The sequence below is a fragment of the Suricata suricatta genome, chromosome 8 (assembly GCF_006229205.1).
Source record: "Suricata suricatta isolate VVHF042 chromosome 8, meerkat_22Aug2017_6uvM2_HiC, whole genome shotgun sequence".
NCBI lineage: Eukaryota > Metazoa > Chordata > Mammalia > Carnivora > Herpestidae > Suricata > Suricata suricatta.
In genome coordinates this window covers 108,823,366-108,850,660 of record NC_043707.1, presented here as the reverse complement: position 1 = coordinate 108,850,660, position 27,295 = coordinate 108,823,366, and the positions used below count along the sequence as shown (strand labels likewise).

The 27,295-nt window shown below is 52.6% G+C and overlaps 2 protein-coding genes across 5 annotated transcripts; one reads left to right on the top strand and one right to left on the bottom strand.

The window, feature by feature from the left end:
- The first annotated feature begins 5,090 nt into the window (after positions 1-5,090).
- TMEM125 (transmembrane protein 125) lies at positions 5,091-8,360 on the top strand. Its single transcript, XM_029949757.1, has 3 exons — positions 5,091-5,262; positions 6,582-6,718; positions 6,945-8,360. Exon 3 carries the CDS (start codon positions 7,087-7,089, stop codon positions 7,744-7,746), a length of 660 nt encoding a protein of 219 aa, XP_029805617.1. The 5' UTR covers positions 5,091-5,262; positions 6,582-6,718; positions 6,945-7,086; the 3' UTR covers positions 7,747-8,360.
- Positions 8,361-18,033: 9,673 nt separating this feature from the next.
- C8H1orf210 (chromosome 8 C1orf210 homolog) lies at positions 18,034-27,295 on the bottom strand. Of its 4 annotated transcripts, none has more exons than XM_029948559.1 (3): positions 27,200-27,295; positions 19,093-19,210; positions 18,034-18,971 (listed from the first exon to the last, which is right to left on the bottom strand). In XM_029948559.1, the coding sequence occupies exons 2-3, from the start codon at positions 19,109-19,111 to the stop codon at positions 18,652-18,654; spliced, it is 339 nt and encodes a 112-aa protein (XP_029804419.1). In that variant the 5' UTR covers positions 19,112-19,210; positions 27,200-27,295; the 3' UTR covers positions 18,034-18,651. The 4 variants fall into 4 exon arrangements, with proteins under 4 accessions (XP_029804419.1, XP_029804420.1, XP_029804417.1 ...); XM_029948560.1 differs by lacking the exon at positions 27,200-27,295 and adding an exon at positions 22,607-22,628; XM_029948557.1 differs by lacking the exon at positions 27,200-27,295 and adding an exon at positions 21,487-21,628.

Genomic DNA, 27,295 nt, shown 5'->3' with positions numbered 1-27,295 from the left:
GTGTGTCCAGGTAAGACTCCCTTGCAATCAGCACTTCAGATTCGGAGAGGTCAGAGGGAAGGACATCCAGACCAGGGGTGGGGTTCCTTCCCCCTGAGCTCTGTTGGGGTGAGCTCCTCTAGACCACTGGAGGGTCAAGAGCCGCTTACGCTTTGAGCACACCTGACGTGCCGACTCCCCTGAGCTGAACTGGGCCTGGAGCAGATGTACCAGGAAGTGGCCCTGCTGTGTGCCGGGCAGCAGGAAGCACTAACATTCCGGATCCTCCACAATGACCAGTCATGTACAAGAATGTGTACCTGCTGTTCCAGTGGGATTTGGCTGGGTGTAGACTAGGACTCACCTAGCACCACCGGGTGTACTGATGTAGGTAATGTATTGAAAGTGGGACTGGGAGAGTCCAGTTCTGAGCAGAAGAACCTATGGATGCCCTTCTTTAGCTACAAGTAGCAAAACCCAACTCCAGCCAGTTTAAGCCACAAGGGAAAGTTTATCACCAGGCTGGGAGCAGGAAAGGGGGGTAGTCTTAGGGAATCTCAGGGCAGACATATGGTCAGGCCTCAAAAGAAACTTGCACCGCGGCCTACTAGACCACCCCTTCTTCTCCTTCCCCCTTCTTTGCAGACCACTTTCCATCCCCAGTTCAACTCATGGAAGGTACTTCAGCATTTCATGAGTGCAATCCCTGAAGCTGAAATGGAATCTCTAGTTCGATTTTAAAATGCCAAAAGGGGGGCGCCTGGGTGACTCAGTTCGTTAAGCATCCGACTTTGTCTTAGGTCATGATCTCGAGGTTCCTGGGTTCAGGCCCTGGATGGGGCTCTGTGCTGACAGCTCAGAGCCTGGAGCCTGCTTCAGATTCTGTGTCTCCCTCTCTCTGCCCCTCACCCACTTGAGTGCACGCTAGCACGTGCTTGCACTCTCTCTCTCTCTCTCTCTTACAAACATTTTTTTAAAAATCTTTAAAATGCCAAAACACAGTATTTGGGGCCTAGCTTGAGTCCAGAGCATGGGTCACAAAATGTAATCTTGGTTGCTGGAGTTCATCCCTGCAGTGAAGGTGGTCATTGTGAGCAGGGCAGCTGCTCCACAAGATGTCTGGGATGGGGTGGGGGGACTGTCACTTGGGGACATGGGGGCGGGGTGGGGGGTTGGTTCCTAGAGCCACCGCAGTCCTGCTGCTGCAAACTGCCTTGTGCCTGTTACCCTCCCAGGCTGTCCGGACAGCCTTTTCCGCTCACCACTGCTTCTCCAGCACCTGGCACAGCAGCCGCTCCACAGAAAGGAAATGGTGAATGTTTTCTGGAGTGAATTAATCAATTAAGGATTAATTACAGGTGCCTGAGTGGCTCAGTCTGTTAGCATCCAACTTTGGCTCCAGTCATGATCTCACAGTTCAGTTCATGAGTTCAAGCCCCGTGTCAGGCTCTGTGCTGACAGCTCGGAGCCTGGAGCCTGCTTCAGATTCTGTGTCTGTCTCCCTCCCTCTCTCTCTCTCTGCCCCTTCCCAGCTTGCGCTCTCTCTCTCTCAAAAAAATAAACATTAAAAAAAGAATTAATTATATTACTTAATCACACACAACTAAGTACTCTTGTCCCTGTTTTACAATGGAAGAGAATGAAACACTTGAGTTTTAAGCAATTTTTCTAAGGTTACAGAGCTGGAGCTGGGGCTTGACACTTCAAGGTCAGTCTAGCTCCAAAACCCGTGTTCCATTCCACCCTTCACTCAACATGCGTTCAGTGAGCACCTGCTATATGCCAACCCTATTCCAGGAGCAGGAGAGACACCGTGAGTCAAACTCAAATCCCTTCCCTCACAATGCTTACATTTTTGGGAAATAGAGAGCCAAAAGTCCAGACAAGTAAGAAAAATATATAGCATGTGGGGCAGTGAGAAGTGCTGCAGAGAAACATAAGAGAACAAAGGAAATAAAACAAGGGAAGGGGATAGGAGGTGTGGGGAAGGCTGTGATTTTAGACAGGGTGGCCAGAAAAGCCTTCTCCCTGAGAAGATGGTGTTTGTGCATATTCCTGAAGGAAGGTGCAGGAAGGAGTCTTGGGGGAGAAAGGCATTCCAGACAGAGGGAATAGCCTGTGCTAAGTCTCTGAGCATGAGCCAGCTAGGGAGGGACAATGGAGATAAACTCAAGAGAGGCCCTTAGAGATGGGGGAGGACTCTGCTTCTCTGCGGAAGCCGGACCCCTGGAGGCCTGCAGGCACAGTAATGACATTACCTGCTCTGCTTTAGAACAGGGTCACTCCAGCTCTCTGGTTTACAGTAGCCTTCGGTGGGAATGTGGCAGAAGCGGGGCAGCCGGGCTGCAGGGCCTCTCTTGAGAAGCGGGCCTCGCAGAACTCCCACTGTCTGAAGGCCAGCTGATGCGCCAGCTAGAACCCGCATTTTGCACTCTGTGCCCATGGCCACCTCCTACTCCTGGCTTTCACTGTGGCCCATCTGAGCTGCCCCCACAGCCTCTGCTTCGGGGACACTGTTCAAAAGCCCTGCAAGGAGCCTGCCTGTCCGCTTGCACTCCAAGTTACTTGATAAGACCCAGAATGAAAACAAAGACTCACACACCCCATGTTTAAACTGAGGACGTTTTTGGCGTTGTTACCCCTACCCAACAAGTTTTTTTCAAACTCCCCAGGGGAAAGGGAGGGACGATCTCATGAGTTTCCCTGCCCCAGCTCCATCCAGGACAGGCAGACCTTGGGTCTGGCTGCGCTACCCCCTCTTTGGGACCAGAAGGATAAATAATTGCTAGATATGGCAAGAGGAGTACACAGAGGCGAGCCCTACCCTGCCCCCTCCCCCATCCCACTTCCCAGCTCCTCCCAGGGCAGAGAACACCTTTATAATACTTCATAATGTGACTGCAGTCACATGGTTGTCCATGAGATCCAGCCTGCTCCGTAGCAGTCAGCCTGCCCTGTAGCAGTCAGCCTGCCCTATCTTTTCCTTGAGGGCAAGAACCTTCTAGATCTGCACTGTCCAGGAAGGGAGCGACTGAGCATTTGCTACATAGCTAATCTGAACTGAGATGCACAAAATAGCAGCCTGAAATAGCTCCTTAAGCATGTGTATCTTAAAACACAAGTATTTGGGGGTTGAATGAAAGTTGTAAGAAATTATTTTCACCTGTTTTACGTTTTTAACGTGGCTACTAGAAGATTTTAAATTCCACATGTGGCTCACGTTCTATTTCTATTTGACAGCACTGCTTTAAGGTTATTGACTGGCACCCCCATCATCTCCACAGAACAAAGCTAAGAGGGGTCAAGAATAATTATTTTGTTGGGGCACTTGGGTGGCCCAGTTGGTTAAGCCTCCTGTTTCAGCTCAGGTCATGATCTCACAGTTCGTGAGTTTGAGCCCCGCATCGGGCTCTGTGCTGATGGCTCAGAGCCTGGAGCCTGCTTCAGATTCTGTGATTCCCTTTCTCTGAGTCCCTCCTGTACTTACAATCTATCTGTCTCCCTCTCTCTCAAAATAAATAAAAATTAAAAATATATATATTTTGTGAGCTGATAATGGGAAGGAAACTGATTTTTTTTTCTTGTCTATCTCATATATATCAGAAGGAGAGAGAACAGGGGTGTTACAGGGAGCTCCATCCAGGAGATGGGGGACAGTCTACAACCACCTCCGAGCGTGCCCCCTTCACCCACCCAAAGCGTGTGCGGTGGGTCGTGCTGGAATCCCTATTAGAAGCTGAGCCCTGGCCACGTCTCTCTTATACTTTGAATCCTCCAGGGGTACCGCAAGTGAGTCCAGAGGCATTACCATGCCACGCATTTCCCTGTGCAACCTGCCAAACTTGCCCTTCCAGCATCTTACATGCTCCCTGCACCTATCCCTTCACACATTCCTTTATTCAACAAATATTGGTTACTTCCCACATGCCAGGCAAAACGCTGGCTTCTAAGGTCACGATGGTTAGCAAAACAGACACTAAGGTCACGGGGAGGGGGGGCAAATAAGGGCAATTACAGCGCATGCAGCAAGAGCAGCTGTGGGGGAAGCACAGGAGCAGTGGGTGCACCAGAGACACCTAAACCAGCCAGAAAGTCCAAGAGGGCTTCCTGGAGGAGGTGACATCACAGTTAAAGAAGTCAAGTTGACCATACTGAGGCTGGGTGGTGGGAAGTACCCCATGCAGAGGAACTCTGAGTTCAAAAACCAACTGGAAGGGCAAAGCGGTGGACAGAACATGCAAGACGGAACGGCATGCAATCTGGCTGGATGGCCGGGGCCGGTGGCCAATGACTGGCCTGGTGTCGATGGCAGGGGCTGTGTGAGTTCTGCAACGGAGTGCAGCATATATCCTGAAGTGTTTATTCGATAAGAGTTGTAAGCAAGGGAACTCCGGTGTGCACCTGAAAAGACTATTCTTCCTCCTTTTCTACTTCCTCCTCCTCCTCCTCTTCTTCCTCTTCCTCCTTCTCCTCTGAAGGAGCCCCATCCCACCTCCCCCAACAGGAGCCACATCTAGGTGGCAAGCCTACTGCAGTCATGGCTTTGGGGCTTTAAATGAGACTCCAATCCAGGGTCGAGGGTCCTGGGCCTGGGTTTGGGGATTGGCTGGTGTTGGAATTCGGGGCTGAGGCAGGATTTTAGTTTGGGGCTGGGATATGGGGGCTGAATTGAGAGACAAGAGTCAAGGTTGTGGTCTAGGACCTAATTCCTGAATTTGGAGCTGGGGTTGGGGTGAGGAATTGGAACGAGGTTTCAAGCCAGATGTGGGGTTGAGATCTGGAGCGGGCACTGGGATTGGATTTGGAAATGGGGATGGGAGGGTGGGCGGAGATGTGGGGTAGGCGGTGCAGCCGGAGCTAGGAATTCTAGTTAGGGTTTGAAACCGCAGCTGGGGTTGAGGTTAGGTTCAGGCTGGAATGAAAGGGACGCTGGGCTTGGAGCCAGGGGATGGGTTAGTTAGGGTCCAGGCTCTGGGGCAGATAGACAACATTCTTCCAGCTACCCAGATCTGGGAATTGTGTTCGAGCCCTAAGAGCAGTTGACAGAAGCCCCTCCCTTCCCAGGAATGCCTCAGCCCAGCAGAAGGAGCTTTGCCACGTCAGCCAATCAGCTCAAGCCCTGCCTCGGAAACACCTGTTGATCCCCTTCCCCCACACACACCCCCGCAAGGCTTACCTGGATGCCGGTTAGGCAGGTGAAGCGCCTCCCCGGAAACGGAGCTGGAGCGCCCCACCTGCCTGGCCCAGCCTGCTCTGGTCGGATCCAGCACTTCCAGGTTTCTTGTGAGTGCCCCATGGTCCCCTGACCCCCACCGCCCCCACTTTCTCCCGCTGGCACTTCCTGACAGCCTCCACCCCACCCCCAGCCTGGTCCCCTGTCCTAGCCCACCTGTACCGGCACTTTCCAACCCCGTGCAGTCCAGCCCTGAGGAATGCTGGGACTGACTCCAGGTCCCCTCCCACTGCCCCTCCCCGAACCCCACTCTTCCACCTCCCTTGGGGGTATCTACACCTGCTCCTCCCACCTTGAATGCTAGGCGACCACTGGAGTGAGGTTGGGAAGGACCAATAACCTCATCTGAGGTGTAACCCATGCACAGTCCCATTAATCATATTCCTGGGCCGATCAAGGACCTACATCCTATATATAAAGCAGGAGTCCTATCCTAAATGAAAGAGGAGAACATCGTGTTCTCTTTATTCAAAGAGCATGCTTTGGGCATTCCCACTGGAATTTTGAAGGGGCCATGTCAAATGACTCGCCCCCATCCTTCAAGATAAATGTTTTGTCCTCACTTTTCAGATAAGGAGACTGAGGCTCTAAGAGGTGAAGTCATCCAAGGCTTCTCTGACCTTCCCCTAAGCCCCTCTTCTGACTAACCCACACCCACCATTTCTCACATATATGCACCTGCTATAAACTGGGGCCCCTTGAGGGCAGGGACTACAGCTGCTTTATTTCACCCAGTTTGAGTCATGCTGACTGGCTCTAGGACATGCTAAATGAGCAGCCACTGTCAGGTCCCTTACCCCAGTCCCATGGGTGGTAAGGATGGCAGCTGGGGTTCAAGTACAGAGCCCTCCTTCTCCCTTCACGGCACTCTAGAGAAATTGTGGAGGAGGATGTCATGGGGGGTTGGTGATGGGGAGAACGGAGAAGAGTGGGAGGCAGGAAGATGGGTGTGGGAGGGGGTGATGAGGCAGGCGCCGTGGGGATGGAAACAGCGACTGGATGGAGAGAGGTTTGCAGGTGACCTCCCTGGGATTACGCTCCACAAGGAAGTAAGGAACATGAGAGGGGGAGGAGGTCTGGGCTAAGATGGCGAGCTTGGGGTGGGACTTGTTGCATCAGAGGTGACTATGGAGCATCCAGGTGACAGTTGGCTTAGGGAGGAGATCCAGGTTTGAGGGAGAAAGGGATTAGGGCACCAGCAGCTCTGGATGAGAAATTAGATGAGATGTTGGGGAAGGAGGGAGCTAGGGGTTGGATCCTGACCCACAGAGAAGTAGCCGCAGCCTGAGAGAGAAGGTTCAGGGTCAGTCTGCTGGTTCCAGAAGAGTTAAGTCATAAGCCCCCTCCCTCCCCACAACCCTCCCCCCAGGAGCCAGTGGTGACAGCTGAGGCCATGTGAGTCGGATCCTGAATGAGGCTTTATCTCTGCTCTTGGTCCCATCATCCACTGTGGCACCAGCTCCTTCGCCAGCCGGGATGGGACAGGCAACTGAGAGAGCCGGAGAGGTCAGGGGCTGGGCCAGGGGCTTCCCTGGAGGGGTGGGGGGTGTGCTGTTGGGGGGGAACTCTCTGGGGTCACTGGAGAGGCATTCCCAAGTGGCAGTTCAGGGGGCAGGGGGGAGGCTGTCAGGGGACACTGGGGAGGATTCCCTGGGATCATCCCCAAGGCTCCCAGGAGAGACCATAAAGCACGAGTGGGCTGGGGAGGTGACAAGTGTGATTCCCCCTGCAGGTGAGAGTGGCCATACCCTGGACTGGGAGAGGAACAGGACTCTGGGCCTCGAGCTGCCAAGCTGGTGGAGGGGGGCTCTAGGCCATGACCCATATCCTCTAGCCCCCGACACTGACCTCCGTCCTCTCCCCTGAGCCCTGCTATGTCGCAAGGAGAGGCTCAAGCCCCGCCAGGCCGGGGGCTGCCCCCGGACATGCTGGCAGAACAGGTAGAGCTGTGGTGGTCCCAGCAGCCACGGCGCTCGGCGCTCTGCTTTGCAGTGGCCGTGGTCCTTGTGGCGGCCTGCGGGGCGGGGGGCGTTGCACTGCTGTCCTCCACCAGCAGCCGCTCGGGCGAGTGGCGACTGGCCACCGGCACTGTGCTCTGCCTGCTGGGCCTGCTGGTCCTGGTCAAGCAGCTGATGAGCTCCGCCGTGCAGGACATGAACTGCATTCGCCAGCCCCACCACGTGGCCCTGCTGCGGAGCGGCGGGGGGGCCGACACCCTTGTCGTGCTGCTCAGCGGCCTGGTGGTGCTGGCCACCGGCCTGACTCTGGCCGGGCTGGCCGCCACCCCTTCCCCAGCCCGGCCGCTGGCCGCCATGCTGTCCGTGGGCATCGGCCTGGCCGTCTCAGGTTCGCTTTTGCTGCTGGGCTTGCTGCTGTATCAAGTGGGCGTGAGCGGACACTGTCCCCCTCTCCGTGCCGCCGCCTCCTCCGCCCACGGTGACCACAGTGGCAATGGCAGCATCTTCAGCATCTCGGGACAGTTTTCTGCTGGCCAGCGTCACGAGACTACATCCAGCATTGCCAGCCTCATCTGACCAAGCCCGGGTTCCCCTTCCCACGGCCTGCCTCAGCATCCACAGAGCTGTGCCAGGGTGTGAGCACGAGTGAGTGTGTGTGCTTGCACATGCCTGTGAGTGTATACATGTCCCCAGGACTGTCCAGCCCTCTGTGGGACTGTGGGACATGCGTACCCACACATCCGTGCCACAGCAAGGTGGGACTGGGGACTGCGGGCTTGTAACCGTGGAACTGTCAGTCTACCTGTCTCTATCGGGGGGCCCTGAAGATTCTTGGCCCCTGTTCCCAACCCCCTCAAATCCAACCCTGCCTTGGAAGACCTAACAGAGATTTCCTGGGAGTGACTGTGCCTCCCCCAGAGACCGTACCGGTACCTCTCCACTGAGGAGAGTAGCCGGTGACAAAGTGCAAAGAACACGGGCTCCACAATGTGACAGCGCTGGACTGGAATCCCCCACCGGCCAGGGGCCTTGGGCAAGGGACTTCACCTCTCTGAGCCTCAGTTTCTGGAGAGTCACAGTCGTGGGTGTGGTGATCGATTGTGAGGACAACGTAACATCATGTCTGGAAGGACTGGCATGTGGCAGCTGTGCAATAAAACTGGTGGCTGCTGTCATCGTTACTGTCTGTACCTCACCGTCTCACCTAGAGGCCCTACCTTCCCCTCTGCTTTCCCCTCTGCAACAACTACCGCTTCTACAGCGAACACTGCGCCCGCCTCAAGCTGACAAAAGGTACCCTGGCATGTCCCCTACGAGGCCTGTGGTTTCTCCTCACAGGTATGAGGAAGCTGCAGTGGGAGAGGGTGAGGGAAGGGGGTGGGGACGAGCGTCACCTGAGTCCTTCACATTTGCTGCTCTGCTGGTTCACGGTGAAGTCGTCAGTACTGGGGTTTTGTCAGCCGGTTTCTCTGGAGGTTGCCCCCCCCCCCCCAACCTCTGGAACCAGATCGTCCTGGCCTGTGTAGTAGTTGTAGCTGCTGGCCTTCCTCTGGGCATCCCTGCCCCACCCCCACACACACTGGGCATGGGAGGATTGTTTGAAACCCCCCTGAGCTGTTAAGAGTCACTCCCAGCTTGGGGTCAGCCCCGGAACAGATCTCCCCTCTACCGTGCAGAGCCACCTGTGTGGCACCGATCACCTTCCACGAGAGAGCACCGGGACAGGAGTGACAGTTAGTTTCATCACTCCCTGCTTCTCGAGGTCAGATGCCATGCAGCCCGGCCAGGGCACCAGGGTGGGCTGGGAAACCTCAGGAGGCCCTAAGTGTAGAGACACAGGTGCTCCAACAGGAGGAAACTGCTTTCAGGAGCCAAGATCTAGGGGGCCTCCTGGAGAACATGCCAAGCAGGTGAATGAGGGAAGGGTGTTGCCAGCCAAGAAGGGAGCGTGGTGAGTGGGAAGAAGAGGGCATGTCCGGGAGGACAATGGAACCTCTCCTCATGAACTGAGCCGTCTCAGACCCCACATACTCAACATCGGATCCCCCTCCTCACTCTGAACCAGCTGCCCCTCACCCAGCACCCAGGTTAGAGAGCTCAGCGTGGTCCCAGATGGCACCCTTGCTGCCTCCTTGTTCTGTATCCAGTGAACATCACCCACAGACCCGTGTGTGGTGTTCCGCTCTCCACGCTCACTCCCAGCGCCCTGTCCATCTCTGCCTCATTGTGCAGCCTCCCCACTGGGCACCCTACTTTTGCTCTTTTTTTTAATGTTAGTTTATTTTTGAGAGAGAGTGTAAGCAGGGAGGGGGCAGAGACAGAGGGAGACAGAGGATCCAAAGTGGGTTCTGTGCTGACAGCAGAGAGCCCGATATGGGGCTCGAACTCACAAACCATGACATCATGCCCTGAGCTGAAGTCAGATGTTTAACAGACTGAGCCACCCAGATGCCCCACTTTTCTTCTTCAGTTCACCTCTCTCCAAGCTCAACACATACACCTGAGCCACAGTGACTGTTAAGGAGGTTTTGGGGGGCAGAGGGTCAGGTGTGGGAACGTGACCACCAGTTCACCCATGAGCTGGACCCAGGTGATGGGAGGCTCCTCACCCCTTCCCCTGTCCTTGCAATGTGTGTCCACTTATCTTTCTGGCTCCTAGAAGCTGCCCCAAGGATAGAGCCCTGAGATAATGGTACAGTGTTGAGACTATCTGAATGGTCCCGAACCCAGTTAAGGCCTCTATATAAACATTTAAGATCTGACAGGCAGGTGCAGAGGTCTACTCGTTCTGTGGCCACTCATAAGTTCCCTTGCCTGTTACACCCACCAGTCACCAATCTGGAGTGGCTTGTCTCTGTCTTTGGTCTCTGCCTGACCTCCATGTACCAGGGCCAGCTTCAGATTACACCTGGGAAGCTCCAAGTTGCAACCCAGCACTGTCCTAAAACAGAAATCCTTCCCTGTCCCCCCACCACACGCAGGCTACTGTGCAGGGTCTCAACACGATTCAGCCTCCCTCACACCTCCAAGCACCCCATGAGCCAGCCACATGGAACTGTTGTGACCTCCCCATATCCTCACTTCTCCCAGCCTTTGTGTGCTCTCTCCGCCTTGCCTTCACACGGTTAAGACCTAGTTCCCCAGGTAGCATCCCTGACGCTCTCCTCCTAAACTGACGAGCTGTCCGTTTTCCATGCTTGCCCTGCTCTTTCAATTCTTTCTCTCTGTGCCTGTCTCCTTAATCAGGTGGTTAGCTCCTCCTGGCAGGATTTGGGGCTTGCTCATCTGCGTACTCCTTGCCCCCAAGGTGGGCCTGACACATAGCAGGTGCTTTGCTGCATGGATGAAGGACTCAGTGTGGTTGGAAGGCAACGTGCATGCAAGGATTAGGAAAGACCCACCTAGAATGGGGATGGGTAGGGAACTTAGCCTACAGTCCGCTGTTGGCCCTGAATCTTTCTGCCCCACCCCCCAAATTCTCACCCTTCCACGGTTCCCAAGAGATATCTATCTAATTATCACCAACTACAGGGCTCCCGTAATGTGGGGTGAAATGCTAGTTCTTTTCAACTGAGACAGGGTTACTCTTTCATCATATTTGTTTTAAAAAACTAAAGGAAGGGACACCTGGCAGGCTCAGTTGGTGGAGCATGCAACTCTTGATCTCAAGGTTGTGAGTTTGAGCCCCATGCTGGGCATAGAGGTTACGTTAAAAAAAAAAAAAAGAAAGAAAACAAAACACAACCCAAACAAATAAAATCCTAAAACAAAACAAACACCTAAAGGAAAACAGAAACACAGACTCCTGGGGGGGAGGGGGCAGGTCACATCACGCAAATGTCTAGATCAGCAGCTATTGCAGGCAAGGCCTTTGTTGAGCACTCCTGGGAAGGATGCCAGATGAAGAATACGGCCCATGGCCCCAGAGTGCTGTTCCAAAGGGCAGTGGGAGTCAGCACCTACACACCCAGATATAACATGGGTCTGGCTGAGAGCGAGGTCCAGGCACGGGCAGGGCAGAAATGCTACTACTTCCGCAGTCTCTAAAGCGGACTTCCCACAACCTCCAACCTCCAGCTTGTTTGCTCCAAGTTTCTCACTAAATCCCATCTTGGTCCACATTGCCACCAGCCATCCACCGGCCCCTCTGCTCTCTCTCGCTCACTCTCTCTTTCTAAAGCTGTCCCCTCCTGTCTTCGTCTCCCTTCTGGTTAAAATCCCAACACCCGACATTTCACCCATTCCTTCATAGAGTCCTCAACTCCTCAGTCCCCCGCACTCCCGTCCCGCCCTGCCCTGGTCCTTTGGAGTTCACCCGTTTGCTCTTGCCACACCTACCACCTCACAGTGAGCGGGAACTAGAGAAATCTACATGGCCAAGCCACCTGGTGAATTCCTCATCACTCATCTCCACTGGTCTGCAGTTCTGCTCATCAGTTATGCTGCATTTCCCTGGTCAGCTCCTGCTTGCACGGTGGGCCCCCAAGTTCTCTCCACTCCCCGCACACCCCAGCATCACTCCCAGCAACACCTCTCCCCGCCACCCGCACTGCAGATGGCACGGCCTCCCCCGTCACGAGAAAATGAGGGTCATGTGGTGGAAAGCCTTCACCTTTCTCCCCCCCAAATCGCTCCTCCTTTACTCCTATCTGTGGAATGGCCTTGTCAGCACAGTTGAGGAATTTGGACTTTGTCCTCAGGACAATGAGAAACATGGAAAGCTGTTAATTAGGGAAGTACTCTGGCCAGAATAGGATTTGGGACCAGCTGGCTGCAGCATAGAGCCAGGAATTGGCCTTAGGAGAAAAAGAATCAGAAGAAATCTCCAACCAGCCCCAGAAGTGCCATTTCTGCTGGCCCCTGAGGGATGAGAGCAGCTGGCCAAGCTAGAGAGGTTGAGAAGAAAGAGCGCCAGAAAAAAGAAAGAGCAGAAGGAGAGTCCAACTCAGAGAACTTGGCTCCTGCAAGGAAACATAAAGGGTTTGTGTGGCTAGAACTGGAGTGTTCACTGGCCAGAGGCAAGGTGTGCAGCCAGGGAGGGGCCGCCGGCCAGTCCCCAGCTTCAGAGGCTATGAAGCAGGTGGCACCGTTTAAGGTCAAGAGAAAGCCAGTGAAGGATTTGAAGCAGAGGTAGCAGCGTGGTCAGAATTGTGTTTTTGGACAGTCATTCCCCCTGAAGCACAGAGAATTAACTGGAAGGGGGAAAAACAGAGGCAGAGGAATCAGTTGGCTGATGAATGCAGGTGCAAGATGATGGGGGCTAAAGGGGTGGCTGTTGGGACAGGTGAAACACCACAGATTCGATGGAAGTTCCGAGGGTGGGACCAACACGTCTTTGTGACTGAGGAGCTTTTTAAGATAGGAGAGATGTGACCGGTTGACTGATAGACAGGTTTAAGACACAAGGCAGAGTGGGGCGCCTGGGTGGCTCAGTCGGTTAAGCCTCCGACTTCGGCTCAGGTCAGAGCTCACGTTCGTGGGTTCGAGCCCTCTGTCGGGCTCTGTGCTAACAGCTAGCTCAGAGCCTGGAGCCTACTTCCAGTTCTGTGTCTCCTTCTCTCTCTTCTCCTCCCCCTCTCATGCTCTGTCTCTCTCTGTATCAAAAAAAAAAAAAAAAAAAAGACACAAGGCAGAGAAGAGGCTGTTCTTAAAGTCCCTGAATGGAGGGGCAGGGAGGGTGGGTCCAGGGCACAAAATGGTGGCATTGGGCTGACGTGCCACTTTGATAAGAGAGAAGAAAGAATGTGGACACAGGTAAGTTTGCGGGGAGGGAGGAAGTTGAGGGAGGTCCTGACCAACAACCACAGAGGCCATTTTAAAGAGCTGCTATGGAGAATGAGAGAGAGGAAGTGGAGGGTCTGGGCCTGGATAGAGGTCCCCACTGGGCAGCAGGGAAGGTAGAGAGAGGCCTTTGCCACATGTTCCTCCTGGGCTCAACAGTCACACTCCAGATTCTCAGCTGTGTCACCTGAACCCCTGATTACTGGAGAGCATGTTCCAGAAACTTCTGATCTGTTCCAATCTGGGTGGTCTTTACATCATATCCAGTCACATCTCACATGAGACCTCAGGCCTTCTGGGGACACTCAGGTTTCTGGAGGAGAGGAGCTTCCTCTGGACCTCGGGGGACCAACGCATGCCCCCTCACGATCAGTTTTCTGCACGCTGACACGCTGCTTTCTTGACTGTTCTCAGGACCTGTGAGGCTCCCTGGACAGAGCCATGGAAGTCAGCCCCAGCGATCCAGACAGCCCGGCCGAGGATGGAACATACCACTTCCACCCTCACGGCCTGCCCTCCCAAACCTGGAGCTTGTTCCCTGAAACTTCTTAGCTCCCATTCACTTGTGGGAGGAGGGTGCCAGCCCAGGGAGGGTGGTAGCAATTCCAGCCACCAAAGGTCCCCTCTCTGGGTCTGTTTCATCATGACTTTGGGGTGAGATCATGGTGTTGTTGTGGAGTGAAGCAGGCAACTTGCAGTTAACTTGCTTGAACCTCAACTTCTCAGTCTATAAAATGGGGGTGCCTGCCCAGCAGGGCTGTTGTAAGGAAGGGCTAGAGTAGCAGTGCTGTCATTGCTGATTTTGTTCTTGTTGTGATTATACCCTAATCAAGTGCTTTGCCTTCCCTACCAGATCTTCTGACCTGAGTCCTGGGAATCAGACACATTCAAACCCCCAGGCAGGAGTGAATGAAGAGGGAGGAGCAAGCTCGAAGACTGCCCTCTGCTGTAGGGAGCTAGCCCTGACGGTGCCCGTAGGGTTATGGCTAAGGCTTGCTGGGTTCTACTTTACATACTAACATTTAATCCTTCTAACAACCCTATGATGTAAGCCTATTGTCATCCCCATTTTACTGAGAAGAAATTGGAACACCGAGATGGTAAGAAACTTGCCCAAAGTCATACAGCAAGTCAATGAGAGCCAGGACTTGAATCCAAGTAGTCTGTGCTCTCAACTCACTTTGTGGCTCTGCTGTGCTTCTTAAACTTCATACCTGTCGCTTGTGTGAACCCGTCATTGGCTTCCATACAAGGAAAAAGGATGTGGCCTTGCTTCGGGGGCAGCTGGGAAGCTGAATTGTCCTCTGCAGTCAGTTCTGTCTGGGTCGAAGCTCCCAGGACAGAGAAGGTGCTGGCTGAGGGCGCAGGACAGGGTACAGAACTAGGGACAGAAGTAGGCTGGGGCCAGAGCCTGAAGTCCAAGGAGGGAGGACCAGAGAGAGGTCTGGCTGCATCCCAGGTCTCCCACGAAGGCTAGCATCCCTGGGCTTTGAACCCATAGGCCCAAGTCATGCTCCCTCTTTGTGCTTGGGCTCAAGCACTCAGAGCACAGTGGAAATGACTCCTCAGAGGAATCCAGTAAGGATTCCTAGGACAAGGTCCAAGGTCCTGCTCAGGGGGCCTGCTCAGCTAGGCATGACGCCCACAGCAGATTCCTAGAGAAAGCCCTCCCTGCTGACCCTGGCTGGGTGCTGGGCTCAGGGAAAGCAAGCCCTTGCCTTCCCTGGTTCCCTCAGAGGCTCTGACTTGGCTCCCAAAGAATATATGACAATGGGGACACCTGGGCTGCCTTCTGGCCCAGAACTGCAGGCAGGACAGCACCCCACCCCCGGCCCCAGGCTGGCATTGAGGGAGTGTACGGGCAGGGAACATGCCCAGCTTCAGCAGCTCCTCCCTTGTTCGGGGCATGTCCTCCTCCCCTTAGTTCTGCCACTCAAGGTCTTCCTCAAGGTCTTGGGCTGGCGCCGCCTGTGCTGCTGTCCCAGACCCAGCAACTTGCCAGACCTGCAAGAATCAGACTGTCTCTGAACCTAGGAACAACTATGGGAGAGGGGGCATGCGCACTAGGCTCCCCCGCAAAGTCCTCCTCTGCTCACAAGCCCTTAGATGTCAGTGTTTCCCTGTTGAGTCCTCAGTACCTCCTCAACTCCACCCAAACCCCTGATCTTCTCCACTCTTGGCTCCCGGTGACTCTACTGCCAACTAGACCCAAACACACACGCGCAGGCCTGAGTCCCAGAAATTGCACACCAGGCATTGAGTCCTTGTTCCTGCAAAACCTGCCCCTTCTCAGGGTGCCCAGCCTCCCACCCAGAAACGAGGGCCACCTTGTTGCCTCCTTCCTACTTCCCACAGCCAGCAAGCCCGCCAACCCTGCCTCCCTTGTGTCTCTTGAATCTCTCTGTTCCCTGCCACAGCTTAGCCAGGTCTTGTCACCTCTCTCTGGACCTCTCCCCTCCAACCCATTGTCACAGCATCCAGAATGACTTTTCTATCGTGATTACATCACTCCCCGGCCCAAAACATTCACAGATGAGCCTCAGATGCTCTCATGTTGAGGTGCAAGCGATCTTGGCATGATGTCCCTAGCTGATCTGGTCTACCCTTCAATCACATCACTGCAGAGGGCACCCCTTCACCCTCCACAGCAGCCCTCCTTGACCTCCTGCCTTTTTCTCAAGTTCCTCCCTGTATCAGTCCTGCCCTCACCCTCCTTCTCTGTTGATCCTTTCCTCAAAGGCCAGGATTGCATTCAGTGGACATGTGTGGGGTGGCCACCTGGTTCCTGATAACTTCCCCTTGTCTGGGGATGACCTAACCAACAGGTCGCCTCCCCAGATCACATTTGCACCGTAGGAGCCTGCTACTGGTTGCAGTGGGTTGGAGTTGGACTAGTGGTGGATACTTGACCCAAACTAAGCCAATAAGACTCTGTCTCCTGAGTACTTGAAACTTACCATCAAGAACTCAGGAGTCCCACGCATGGAGTGTCATTAATGCTTACAAGTGACACAGCACAAAAGGTACCATTCCTGTCCTCAGGCTGCTAGAGCCACCTGATTCCTACCCTCCAGAGTCAGCTATCCCTTCAATTCTCTTCCCATTACTTGCACCGAAAAGAAGCTTAACTTTGTCCCTTCTTAAAACTGCCTCCCTTGCTTGGATTATTTGGTTTTTTGGTGTTGAGTTGTAGAAGTTCCTTATATATTTTGGATACTAACCCTTTATCAGATATGTCATTTGCAAATCTCTTCTCCCACTCAGGTGTCTTTTAGTTTTTCAGAAGACACAAACAGGCATTCCTCCAAAGAAGACATACAGAGGGCCAAGAGACACATGAAAAGATGCTCAACACCACTCATCATCAGATAAATGCAAATCAAATGAGATAGCACTTCAACCTATCAGAATGGCTACAATTACAAACACAAGGGTACCTGGGTGGTTCAGTCTGACTTCAGCTCAGGTTATGATCTCACAGTTCTTGATTTCGAACCCCACACCGGGCTCGCTGCTGTCAGTGCAGAGCCCACTTCAGATACTCGGCCTCTCTCTCTCCCAAAATAAATTTTAAAAATTAAAATAAATAAATAAATAAATAAAATCAGGGCACCTGGGTGACTCAGTCAGTTATGCGTCCAACTTCATCTCAGGTCATGATCTTGCAGTTGATGGTTTGAGCCCTGTATCAAGCTCTGTACTGACAGCTCATAGCCTGAAGCCTGCTTCGGATTCTGTGTGTCTCTCTCTCTCTACCTCTCCCCTGCTCATGCTCTGTCTCTCTCTCAAATAATTAATACACATAAAATAAAATAAGATAAAATAAATAAATATAAAAAATGCAAGAAACAATAAGTGTTGGCAAGGATATGGAGAAAAAAGAACCCTTGTGCACTGTTGGGGGAAAGTCGATATGGTTCAGCCACTATGGAAGACATTATGGAGGTTCCTCAAAAAATTAAAAATAGAATTACCCTATGATTCAGTAATTCCACCTCTGGGTATTCACCCAAAGAATATGAAAGGAGAAATGCACCCCCATGTTTATTGCAGCATTATTTACAATAGCCAAATTATGGAAGTAGCCCAAGTGTCCATCAATAGATGAGTGGATAAGAAGATGGTATCAAACTTAACAGAGGACCATGGGGAGGGGAAGGGGGAAACGAGTTAGGGAGAGGGAGGGATGCAAATCATGAGAGACTCTTGAATACTGAAAACAAACTGAGGGCTGAAGGGGGAGGGGGAAAAGGGAAAGGGGTGATGGTCATGGAGAGGGGCACTTGTGGGGAGGAGCCATGGGTGTTACATGGAAACCAACTTGACAATAAACTATAAATAAAAAATAAAAAGAAGAAGGTGGTATAGATACACAATGAAATATTACTCAGCCATCAAAAAGAATGAAATTTTGCCATTTACAATGACATGGATGGAGCTAGAGAGTAGATAAGAGGGGAGCTGGGTAGGTAGTAGGTGAAATAGGGGATGGGGATTAAGGATCATGGGATTAAGGGAATGGGGATCAGCTATCTTGATGAGCACTGACTAATGTATGAAATGCTGAATCACACATACAAACAAAACAAAACAACCTCCCTTGCCCCAATCTCCCCAACAGCAAGGATGACCCTGCCCCTCCTCCTCTTCATCAATTCTTGACAAAGTCTTCCACATTCGCCTCACTCCCTCACCCTTCATCTACTCACTCCTCAGCCTGCAGTAATTAAACTTGACAAATGTTTACTTATCATCTGCCATGCACAAGAATGAGAAAACAGATTAAGGCGTGGCCTGTGGCTTCAGAGAGTTCACAGTCTAACAGTGGGGACAGGTACAGTAAGCGGTACATGCAAATTGCAATACAGATGAAATAAACAGTGACAAAAAAATAAAAACGAATTAATTAAAATAAACCATGGCAAGAGAATAGTAGAGAAACTCATGGGGTATTATGAGACAAAGAGGCTCACAAAAGGCATCCTAGAGGAGGGGACATCCGAGCAGTTCTTCCAGATATGAGTGACAAGGGACACTTTGATGCACAGGTTCCAATTCAGGAGAAATAAAAATCAGTGACTCTTTTTCACTTTTGTTTAAAATGAAAATAGATTTATTAACACCTGTGAAAAATGTAATATACTATAACCATTTAGATCACTCACTTTATTGATAGGGAAAATTTTCAGCAAGAAAGTTGGCACACTGGTTGGCACCTGCTAAAATGTTATCATCAGGCTCATTTGAAATGTTGGCAGGTAGGCGGGCTATAGGCAGTCTATGGACCAGGGATTTCCATCACAGTCATAGAGGATTTGCAAGAACAGAAAGACAGTATAGGCCGGGGAGAGAGTGAACAAAAAGTACATGGAGAAACATCATGTAGGAGAGAAGGAAAAACAAATAGTTTAGTAGAAGTGATGCTGGGAAAGGCAAGAAAGGGAACCAAGAGGCTGACAGAGGCCTCGTTTCCCTAGTCCAGCCCTTGGTAGTTGTCCTGAGATCAGCAGGGAGTCATTGAAGGTCACTGAGCCAGAGAAAGTTTGTCACTTTAGTAGCGGGTCAGGGAAGGGAGGATTGCTCTACCCCTGGTTAGCCCTTAAGCCCTAGATACCTCTGTCCCTGAGGGTATGGACCCTTTGTAGTATCCACTATCCTTAAGCTGTCACATATGGGTGGGGGGTATCCAAAGATCAGGGCTCAGAAGGAAAAGCGTTCCCTGCTACCCTCTGTCCCCAGCTCGCCAGCCCCAGGCTGAATGTAATTGTCCTCGATGAAGCCATCGTCATCTTCTTCAACCACCTCCGGGCAGACACCCTTCCCTGTCCCGGGCAGCGGGCGGTGCTGGTAGCTGGCACGGTATTTTCGGCAGAGGTGGCACTTAGCAGCAAGTGCAATGAGGAGAGAGAGGACCACAGCCCCCAGCACAACGCCCACCAGCACAGGCCATGCCCGAGCCCCAGTGCCCGGTCCAGGGGAGATGGCTGAGGCTGTGGGGAGCTCTGAGGGCCCCACAGTGGCTGCAGAGAAAGGGACAGCATCATGGATGGGGCCCCAGATGGGTTCCCTGGGGAAACCGAAAGGTGTGGGGACAGAGTCCTTCCCCCAACCCCCTCCTCAGCCTCCTTCCCATTCACTCACTTTGGTTTGCCTCACTCATGAAGGGGCCTGAAGACACCGGTGAGCCTCAGCTTCTGCCAGAAGAGCTTTAGCTCCAAGGAGACCCCCCAGATGTCAGGCAGCCCTGGAACACAGAGTCCTAGAACATATACACACATGTGGGTGTCACGGAGGCCATAGGTGCACATTCCAGGGCAGACTCCCAGCCATGTCAGGGGGCTGCACTCACTCGGGGCACTGGTCAATTCACCATAACCGACTGTACACAAAAGAGAAATAAGCTGACCACCTGGACATTGGCTATGTGTCAGGAAACACTGTAGGGTCCAGCTGTGAACACAGCTGAAAACAGTAAGGCAAGGCTGGAACTTCCTACACACGATGTATGATTCAGGCACCAGGCTATGTGCTCACAGAACACCGTAAGGTGGGTATAAACATTATCCTCTCTCTGTAGCTGAGGACTCTGAGGCCCAGAAGGGTGAACTAACTCAGCCAAAAGTCCCGGGACTTGAACCCAGGTCTCTGATACTGGGTCCCAGAGCCCAATCTGCTACACTGCCTGAGAGGCTGAGGATGGGAAGTTGGGGCAGAGGCAGTTCTGGCTCCCAGGGGCCAGACAACAGCAACTGCTGAGAGCTAATGAACCAAAGTAGAGACCACATGTGGAGGACAGTGTCAGTCCCTACCCAGGCAGGGGGCCCCTCTCCTACTCAGTAAGGAGCCCCTGCCACCCCACCTTGCTGCTCAGCTCTTCAGACACATCCCTTGTCCATTCACCTGTGTCTGTCCCCAGGGCGGGGTGGGGGTGGGGGCAGTATTCAGGGAGTAGCCAAATATAGATCATCTGGATGAGGAAATTATCTAGATACGAATCACTAGGGCTAGGGAGGAGAACCTGAATTAAGGGAGTATCTGGAGGAAGACCATGTAGGTTGTAGGTATGGGAACACTTGTAGGAGGAGCAGCTGAATCAGAGGAATGTCTGGAGGAACAACACCTGAATCTGAGGAGTATCTAGAGGAACAGCTAGGGCTGGAGACGACTGCAGGTGGAGCACCTGAATCAGAGGAGTACCTGGGGAGGAGTATTCACACTAGGAAAGCACCTAGGAGAGAAGCATCTGGTTGGGGGGGGGGGGGTACCTGCCATAAATTCTTTAATACTTATATCTTAGTGATGCCCTCCCTCCTCACCTCCCCCCTATTGCCAAACCCCATTAGCTCTTCCTGGAACTATGTATCTCTGGAATGACTCTGTCCCTCCTCTGGATCCCACTGCCACTGCCCTAGTCCAAGCCACCTTCATCTTGTACCTTGACTTTTAAATGACCTCCTAACCCATCGTTCCCCACCTCTAGTCCACTTCCCAGAGTGGTGGACCTAAAGCCCAAATCTGACCCCATCACTCTCCCACTTGAAAATCCTTCCAGAGCTCCTCAGGCTGTACATGGATTTTTTTTTGGCATGTTCTTCAAGGCTCCACAATCCATCACATGGCCCTCTGGCCAACCTTGTCTTCTCCACAGTTGCCTCCTCCACGCTCCACACACACACACCTCCCACCTCACCCACTCTCTTGTTTCCCAGCCACCCCCTCCTCAGTATTTTGAGTTCCCCATTCCTCAAGGACAAATCAAACCACCCCTGCCTGCGAGGTTGTCCCTTGACCCCCTGGATGACCCCTTCCCTGGCCTACCCAGTCAACTACACATCAGAATTGGCCAGTTACTAGATGGGCAGCTGCCTGGGGGCAAGAACCGGGCTGATTAAAGTGTGCCCTGGCCCTGGCAGACAGCTTGGTGCTCAGCCGCTCAATCTAAGTATGAGTATGGGAGAGCTGGAGAGTGAAGGAGGGTATTAGCAAGGAGAGCTAGGGGCGCCTGGGTAACTCAGCTCAACATCCAACTCTTGATTTTGGCCTGGGTCATAATCTCTTATCGGGCTCTGCACTGTCAGTGCAGAGCCTGCTTGGGATTCTCGCTCTCGCTCTCTTTCTCCTTCTCTCCCACCCACCACTACACTCCCCCACCCTCAAAATAAATAAATAAGCATTTTTTTTTTTAAAGAAAGGAGAGCTAAATCACTCATTCACTCACTGGATGCCCACTCTGGGCTTCACACTAGGCACTGGATCCCCAGAAAATATTTTGTTAAATGGAAATGAATTGTATTCAATTTGAGGTCTGTACGATTTTACCCCTCCTCCTTTCCTTCCGGCCCTGTCCCTGTGAATTCTTCCCAAGGACACCGCCCCCCCCCCCACCTCTTCTACTAACAAACACACACCCTCTGCTCTCACAGATATACACACCCCACCCTGATTTTGTGGTTCCTTTTCTGCTCCCAGGAGCCCTCGGGAATCTGTGGGATCCCCCTCCCAGGCCCCCCAATGTCTTCCCCTTTTGCTCCCCACCTGTAGAAACTGTGCACTGTCCTTGGATGAAGCTTCCGGCTGGGGCGGGCAGAACCCGAACAGGTGGGTGGGCCAAAGCCACCAGCTGACTCACCTGGCGACACGGCAGGCAGGCGGGGCCTAATCCGCAGGTGAGGGCGGAGGGCCGGGCCGCCGGCAACGCCTCCAATCCGGAGGGCTAATTACACTTCTTCCCAAACTTTTGCACTGAACCGTCTGGCGCACACCCCACCCCCACCCCCAGCGCCGGGTGCAGAAAGTGGAGGGAAGGGAGGGGTGTTGGTGCAGTCTGGGATCCAGAGGGAGGTCCTGCGGGCCCTAGAACCTCAGTAGGCAACTGCTCAGGCTGGCCGCCCTGACAAGCTAGTGAATTTCCCGAGACAGGTACAAAGTCCAGAGCTGGAGGAGAGAGCTTTGCAGGCCTGGGAAGACTGTGGGCCAGAAGTGGAGGGGAGGAGGTAGGAATTCTCCCCGGCAAAGCCAGGGACCAAGGACGCTCAAAGTTGCCTACAAAAATGTGTGTGAGCCTGTGTGTTGGAGGGGAGAGGATGGAAGGGAGGGGATAGAGGTCAATGTCGGGTGTTGTGTGCAAGAGTGTTTACCGGGATGGAGTTTTCCAGCCCTCATCTGGGATCTCAGAGGCCACAGGGAGCTCTGAGAGCTGGGCTCTGAACCTCTCTCTTTTGCCTTACCCCTCATCCCCAGACCTAGTGCCTCCTTGTCGTTTAAGACTGAGCTCAGTGGGACACCTGGGAGGCTCAATAGGTTAAGTGTTAGACCTCAGCTCAGGTCGTGAGCTCAGGTGTGTGAGTTCGAGCCCCACCCCTCCCCAACATCAGGCTGACAGCTCAGCGCCTGCTTCAGGTTGTGTCTCCTTCTCTCTCTGCCCCTCCCCAGCTCGTGCTCTGTCTCTCTCTCTCTCTCAAAAATAAATAAACATTTAAAAAATTATAAATAAATAAATAAAAAGACCCAGCTCAAGGGTCACCTTCCCTGAGCTCTTAGTTCTTTCCACACTAGCGCTGCCTCCTCTTCTTCGTGTCCTGAGCACACACACACCGCCACCACCACCACCCGCCCCCTCCCTCCTCCCCCTCCCCCTCCCCCATGCCACCTGCACCTTTCATGCTGAGCTCTTTCATAGTGGAGCCAGGTTTTGACATCTCTGGGTTCCCAGCACCTGACACAGGGCAGGTTCTCAGTAAATATTTAAAGAAGAAAGTGTTACGAGTTAAACCATGCAGGCACAAGAATTCACAGGGACCCACAGGGCACAGACAGGACAAGGGCTATAAGTCAGGGGTTTGCAAGTGGAGCATGGTAGAACTGAGGCTGGAAGGTGAAGGTCAGTTCCTGCAGGTTTTTGAATATCTTAGCACAGAGTTGAAGTCCTAATGCCCTTGGTCCCTTCTGAACTCTCTGGTCTTCTCTGTTACCTACCCAGCTCCAGCCGCACCAAACTGCTCTCTATTCCTAGGACCCACCGCATCCCCACCTCCCAGGCTTTTTGTAGGTCCTCTTCCGGGGACCCTAACCCTTCCCTCCAGCTCCTCCCCCCACGTGTCCATCTCACAGCTGGCTGATTATTCCTTCCAGGCCAATTCATCACTCAGGCCCCAGCTCAGGTGCAGACCAGCCCTCCTTGACATGCCCTCACCTGGGTCCTTCCATCCCTCCTCTGTGCCCCACAGCCCCTGGCCCTTCTCCCAGCTAGCCCTGACCGCACAGTACTGTGATTTTCTCTTCATTTGGCACATTCCCTGAGGAGCCAGTAATCATGGGGTAGGAACTGTGTCTGTCCTGTTGGTCTCCACATCCCCAACGTCTAAAAGGGCAACAATAAATGCTTCTGAAATGAATGAATGAGAGGAAAATGACTATTACCCTGGACGGGGCAGTGAGGAACCAAGGAAGGTTTGAGGTCTTGCTTTGATTTTGAATCCAGGAAATCATAGGATTCAAAAGATAATTATTGAACACCTATCAGTCCCCACCTGGGACCAACCGGTCCCAGTGATGGTTCTTTTTTAAATGGAGGTATTCATATAACATAACCCAAGTCACATGAAAAACATTCGCCATTTTAGTCACTTTCAGACCACTGTTCATTTAGTACATTTAGTACATTCATTTAGTACATTCAGAATGTTGGGCAACCAAATCTGAATGTACTAAAGATAAAGTGTGTTCTAAAACACTCTTATCACACCTGAAGGGTAGCCCATCAAGTAGTCACCCATGTCCTCCTCCCACCAGCCTGCAGCAGCCACTAGTCTGTCTTCTGTCTCTGTGGGGCTTGCCTATTCTGGATATTTCTACAAATCTCACTGTGCCAGGTTTTAAATACACTATTTCACTTAAACCTCATCACTGTATTATGAGATAGATGTTAATTATCCCTTTAATGGAAAATAAGGTCCTGAGAAGGTAATTTGCATGAAGTCCTACAGAAGAAGACAGCATCTGCACATCCACCAGTCAGTCAGTCATTCAATTAATATTTAGTGAACTCCCGTCACAGAGCCACAACCAGCCCATACATCACACATTGCAAAATAGTAGAAAGCAATTTGCTAATGCCTCCAGCAGAGAACAGGCTGGATGTCAGCACCTGCCCCTCAGCCAGGAGCTCTGATGCAGTGAACAACCTTTACAACCTTCCATGGCAGCCCTGGCAACCATGTGGTAGGCTCAGTGCTAACACTGGGGACAGAGTTCCCACCACCATACAGCTTTCATTCTGGTTGGGAAGACAGACAATACCCAAGTAAAGAAATAAATTAGTTCAGATAATGGAGAGTGCAATGAAATGTAAAATAGCTTAGGGGCGCCTGGGTGGCTCAGTCTGTTAAGCGTCCCAACTTTGGCTCAGGTCATGATCTCGTGGTTCGTGTGTTTGAACCCTGTGTCAGGCTCTGTGCTGACAACTCAGAGCCTGGAGCCTGCTTCAGTTTCTGTGTCTCCCCTCTCTATCTGCCCCTCCCCTACTCGCTTGCGCTCACTCTCTCTCTCTCTCTCCCTCTCTCTCTCTCTCTCTCTCTCAAAAATAAACATTAAAAAAAAAGTATAATAGCTCCATATGATAGGGAGTTGTAGAGGTGGCTGCTACTCCACACCAGATAGGAAAAGAGGACACTCACTGAAGAGGGAATGTTTGAGCTGAGATCTAAGAGTGAGATAACAATCGTGCCAATATCTGGGGGAAGAGCATTCCAGAAAGAGGGAGCAGCAGAACGAAGCCCAAGAGGTGGGAACATGGCTGGCTTTTTCAAGCAACAGAACGGAGGCCAGCTGGAGGGAGTGCATCAGTGGGGAGGGACAGAGGGAGCTGCACGAGGGGCCATGGGCCAGCTCACCGGGGACCCTATCCTTCCCTCCCGTGGTGAGAGGGGCTGACCTTCCTTCTCTTGTGTGAGGCATGGACCAGAGGAGGGCAGGGTAGCAGCAGGGAGCCCAGCTGGGAGGTCGTTGCTGTCATTCAGGGGAGAGGCCATGTGGCATCAGAGTAGTCAGCTAGGAGCAGGGAGGGGCGCTTGGGGGGCTCAGTCTGTTAAGCATCTGATTTCAGCTCAGGTCATGATCTCATGGTTCATGGGTTTGAGCCTTGCATCCAGCTCTGTGCTGACAGCTCAGAGCCTGGAGCCTCTTCAGATTCTGTCTCCTTCTCTCTCAGCCCCTTCGCTGCTCATTCTCTCCATGTCTGTCTGTCTGTCTGTCTGTCTGTCTGTCTCTCTCTCTCTCTCTCTCTCTCTCAAATAAACATTTAAAAAATTTTTAAATAAAGAAACGAGAAGTGCTCAGATTCTAGACATATTCTGAAGCTGACACAATTTTCTGACTGCATGTGAGGGTTGAGGAATGGGGAAAAAGCAATCAAGAATCACTGCAAAGTTTTGACCTGAACAACGAGTAGGAGGCTGGAGTTGCCATCTACTGAAATGAAGAGACTCTGGAAGAAGCAGGTTTGGGAGGACAGTGAGGACCTCGGTGGTGGACATGGTAGTGGTGAGACACCCATGAGACATCCAGGTCATGTCCCAGACAGGCTGTACCATCAACCAGCCTGACACGGCGGGAAGGTAAGGCCCGGACATACGTATTTCAGAACCAGCAGAATGTGGATGATTTTAAAGCCAATTGTCTAGTTGAAATCCCTGAAGGGAAGTGTGGAAAGAGAAGAGGGCTGAGGACTGAGCCTTGGAGCATGCAGGGAACAGAGGTCCAAGAGGGGAGCAGAGCAAGGAAGGGGGCTCGGAGCGGCCAGCATGGTAGGACGCAGACACAGAAGAGAGAGAGGGAGGGAGAGACAGAGAGAGGGAGGGAGAGACAGAGAGAGGGAGGGAGGGAGAGGGAGGGAGAGGGAGAGAGAGAGAGAGAGAGAGGGAGGGAGGGAGAGGGAAGAAGAGGGAGAGAGAGAGACAGGGAGGGAGGGAGAGAGAAGGAGAGGGAGAGAGAGAGAGAGAGGGAGGGGGGCAGAGGGAAGGAGAGGAAGAGGGGGGGTGTCTGGGAAACTGGAGTAGAAAGCATCTCAAGGGCAGGAGTTTGGCTAGCTACAGCAGATGCTGATGATAGGCTAGTTAATCTGTGGACTGGGAATTGACTTTGAAATAGGTCATGTGGCGGTCACTGGCCACCTTGACAAGAGCAGTTTCACAGTGTGGTGGGGACAAATGCCCAGCCAGACATGATGTGTGATGTAGGAGCGAGCAGAGGAAGAGAGGACAACTCCTTCAAGGAATCCTGCTATTAAAGGAGCAGACTCCGGAGAAAGGTGTGGGATCCAGGGAGGATTTTTTTTAAGGCTAGGAGCTTTTAGACCATATGTGTATGCTGACAGGAATAATCCAGGAAAGAGAGGAAACTGATGACACAGAGAGAAGGGACAATGGGAGTGAGAGTCCTTAAGGCATTAAGCGATGTGGGGTCAGGAGCACAGGTGGAGGGCTGGGGTGGGACGGGAGCAGGGAGAGTCTCTCTGACACAGTGGCTACACCGGTGAAATGATGGGAGCCTTAGGGAGTTTTCTTCTGACGGCTTCTGCTTTTCCAGAGAAACAGGAAGCAATGTCATCAGCTCAGAGGGAAGAGTGCGGGTGGGGGTGGGTGGGGGTGCTGGAACGGGGGTTTGAGAAGGTGAGAAGGTGTGAATGCGTCACCCTGGGGCTCAGGACAGAGAATTGGTCTGGCTGGGATTGGGGATTTGCCTGGCAATACTGATAAAGTCAGAGAGGGGCAAGGGAGCCAGCGGTGGGCAAGGGACTGGTTGCCATGACGGCCCGACCCGGTGAAGAGGGAAGTGAGGTCCAGGCGGCGCAGGAGGTGTGAGGAGCCCTGGAAAAGTGGTAGAATGGATGGATTTTAGGAGTAATTGCTGCTGCACCAGAGAGAGTACGTGGAAAAAGTAGGATGCAGCCAGCAGATGGTGGCATGTGGAAGTGGGGGCTACCCGGGGGATACGGTTCTTAATACAGATACGCCCCAGGATGTGAGCCACGCAGTGGTCCTCAGATGGGGGTCCACAGACTGATGGTGGTTTCACTATTCCCTGTAGCCTGTTAACTCAACCTGCTAGTCAAATGTCTATAATAACATGCTAATAGCGCTATTAGTAAATGGAAGAGGCAGGATTCGAACCCAGGTCTTCTGACTCAAAGTCCAGCACCTTTCCAGTTATACCCCAACTAGATCCCTCTGTTCCTGTGAGTAAAACTTACCATCACGGGGTTCTATTCCTCACGGGCATTTGTAGTGACAGACAGCAATCACTTCAAAGATTTGATGGTATCTCCCAAAGGAAACCGAGGGTGCTG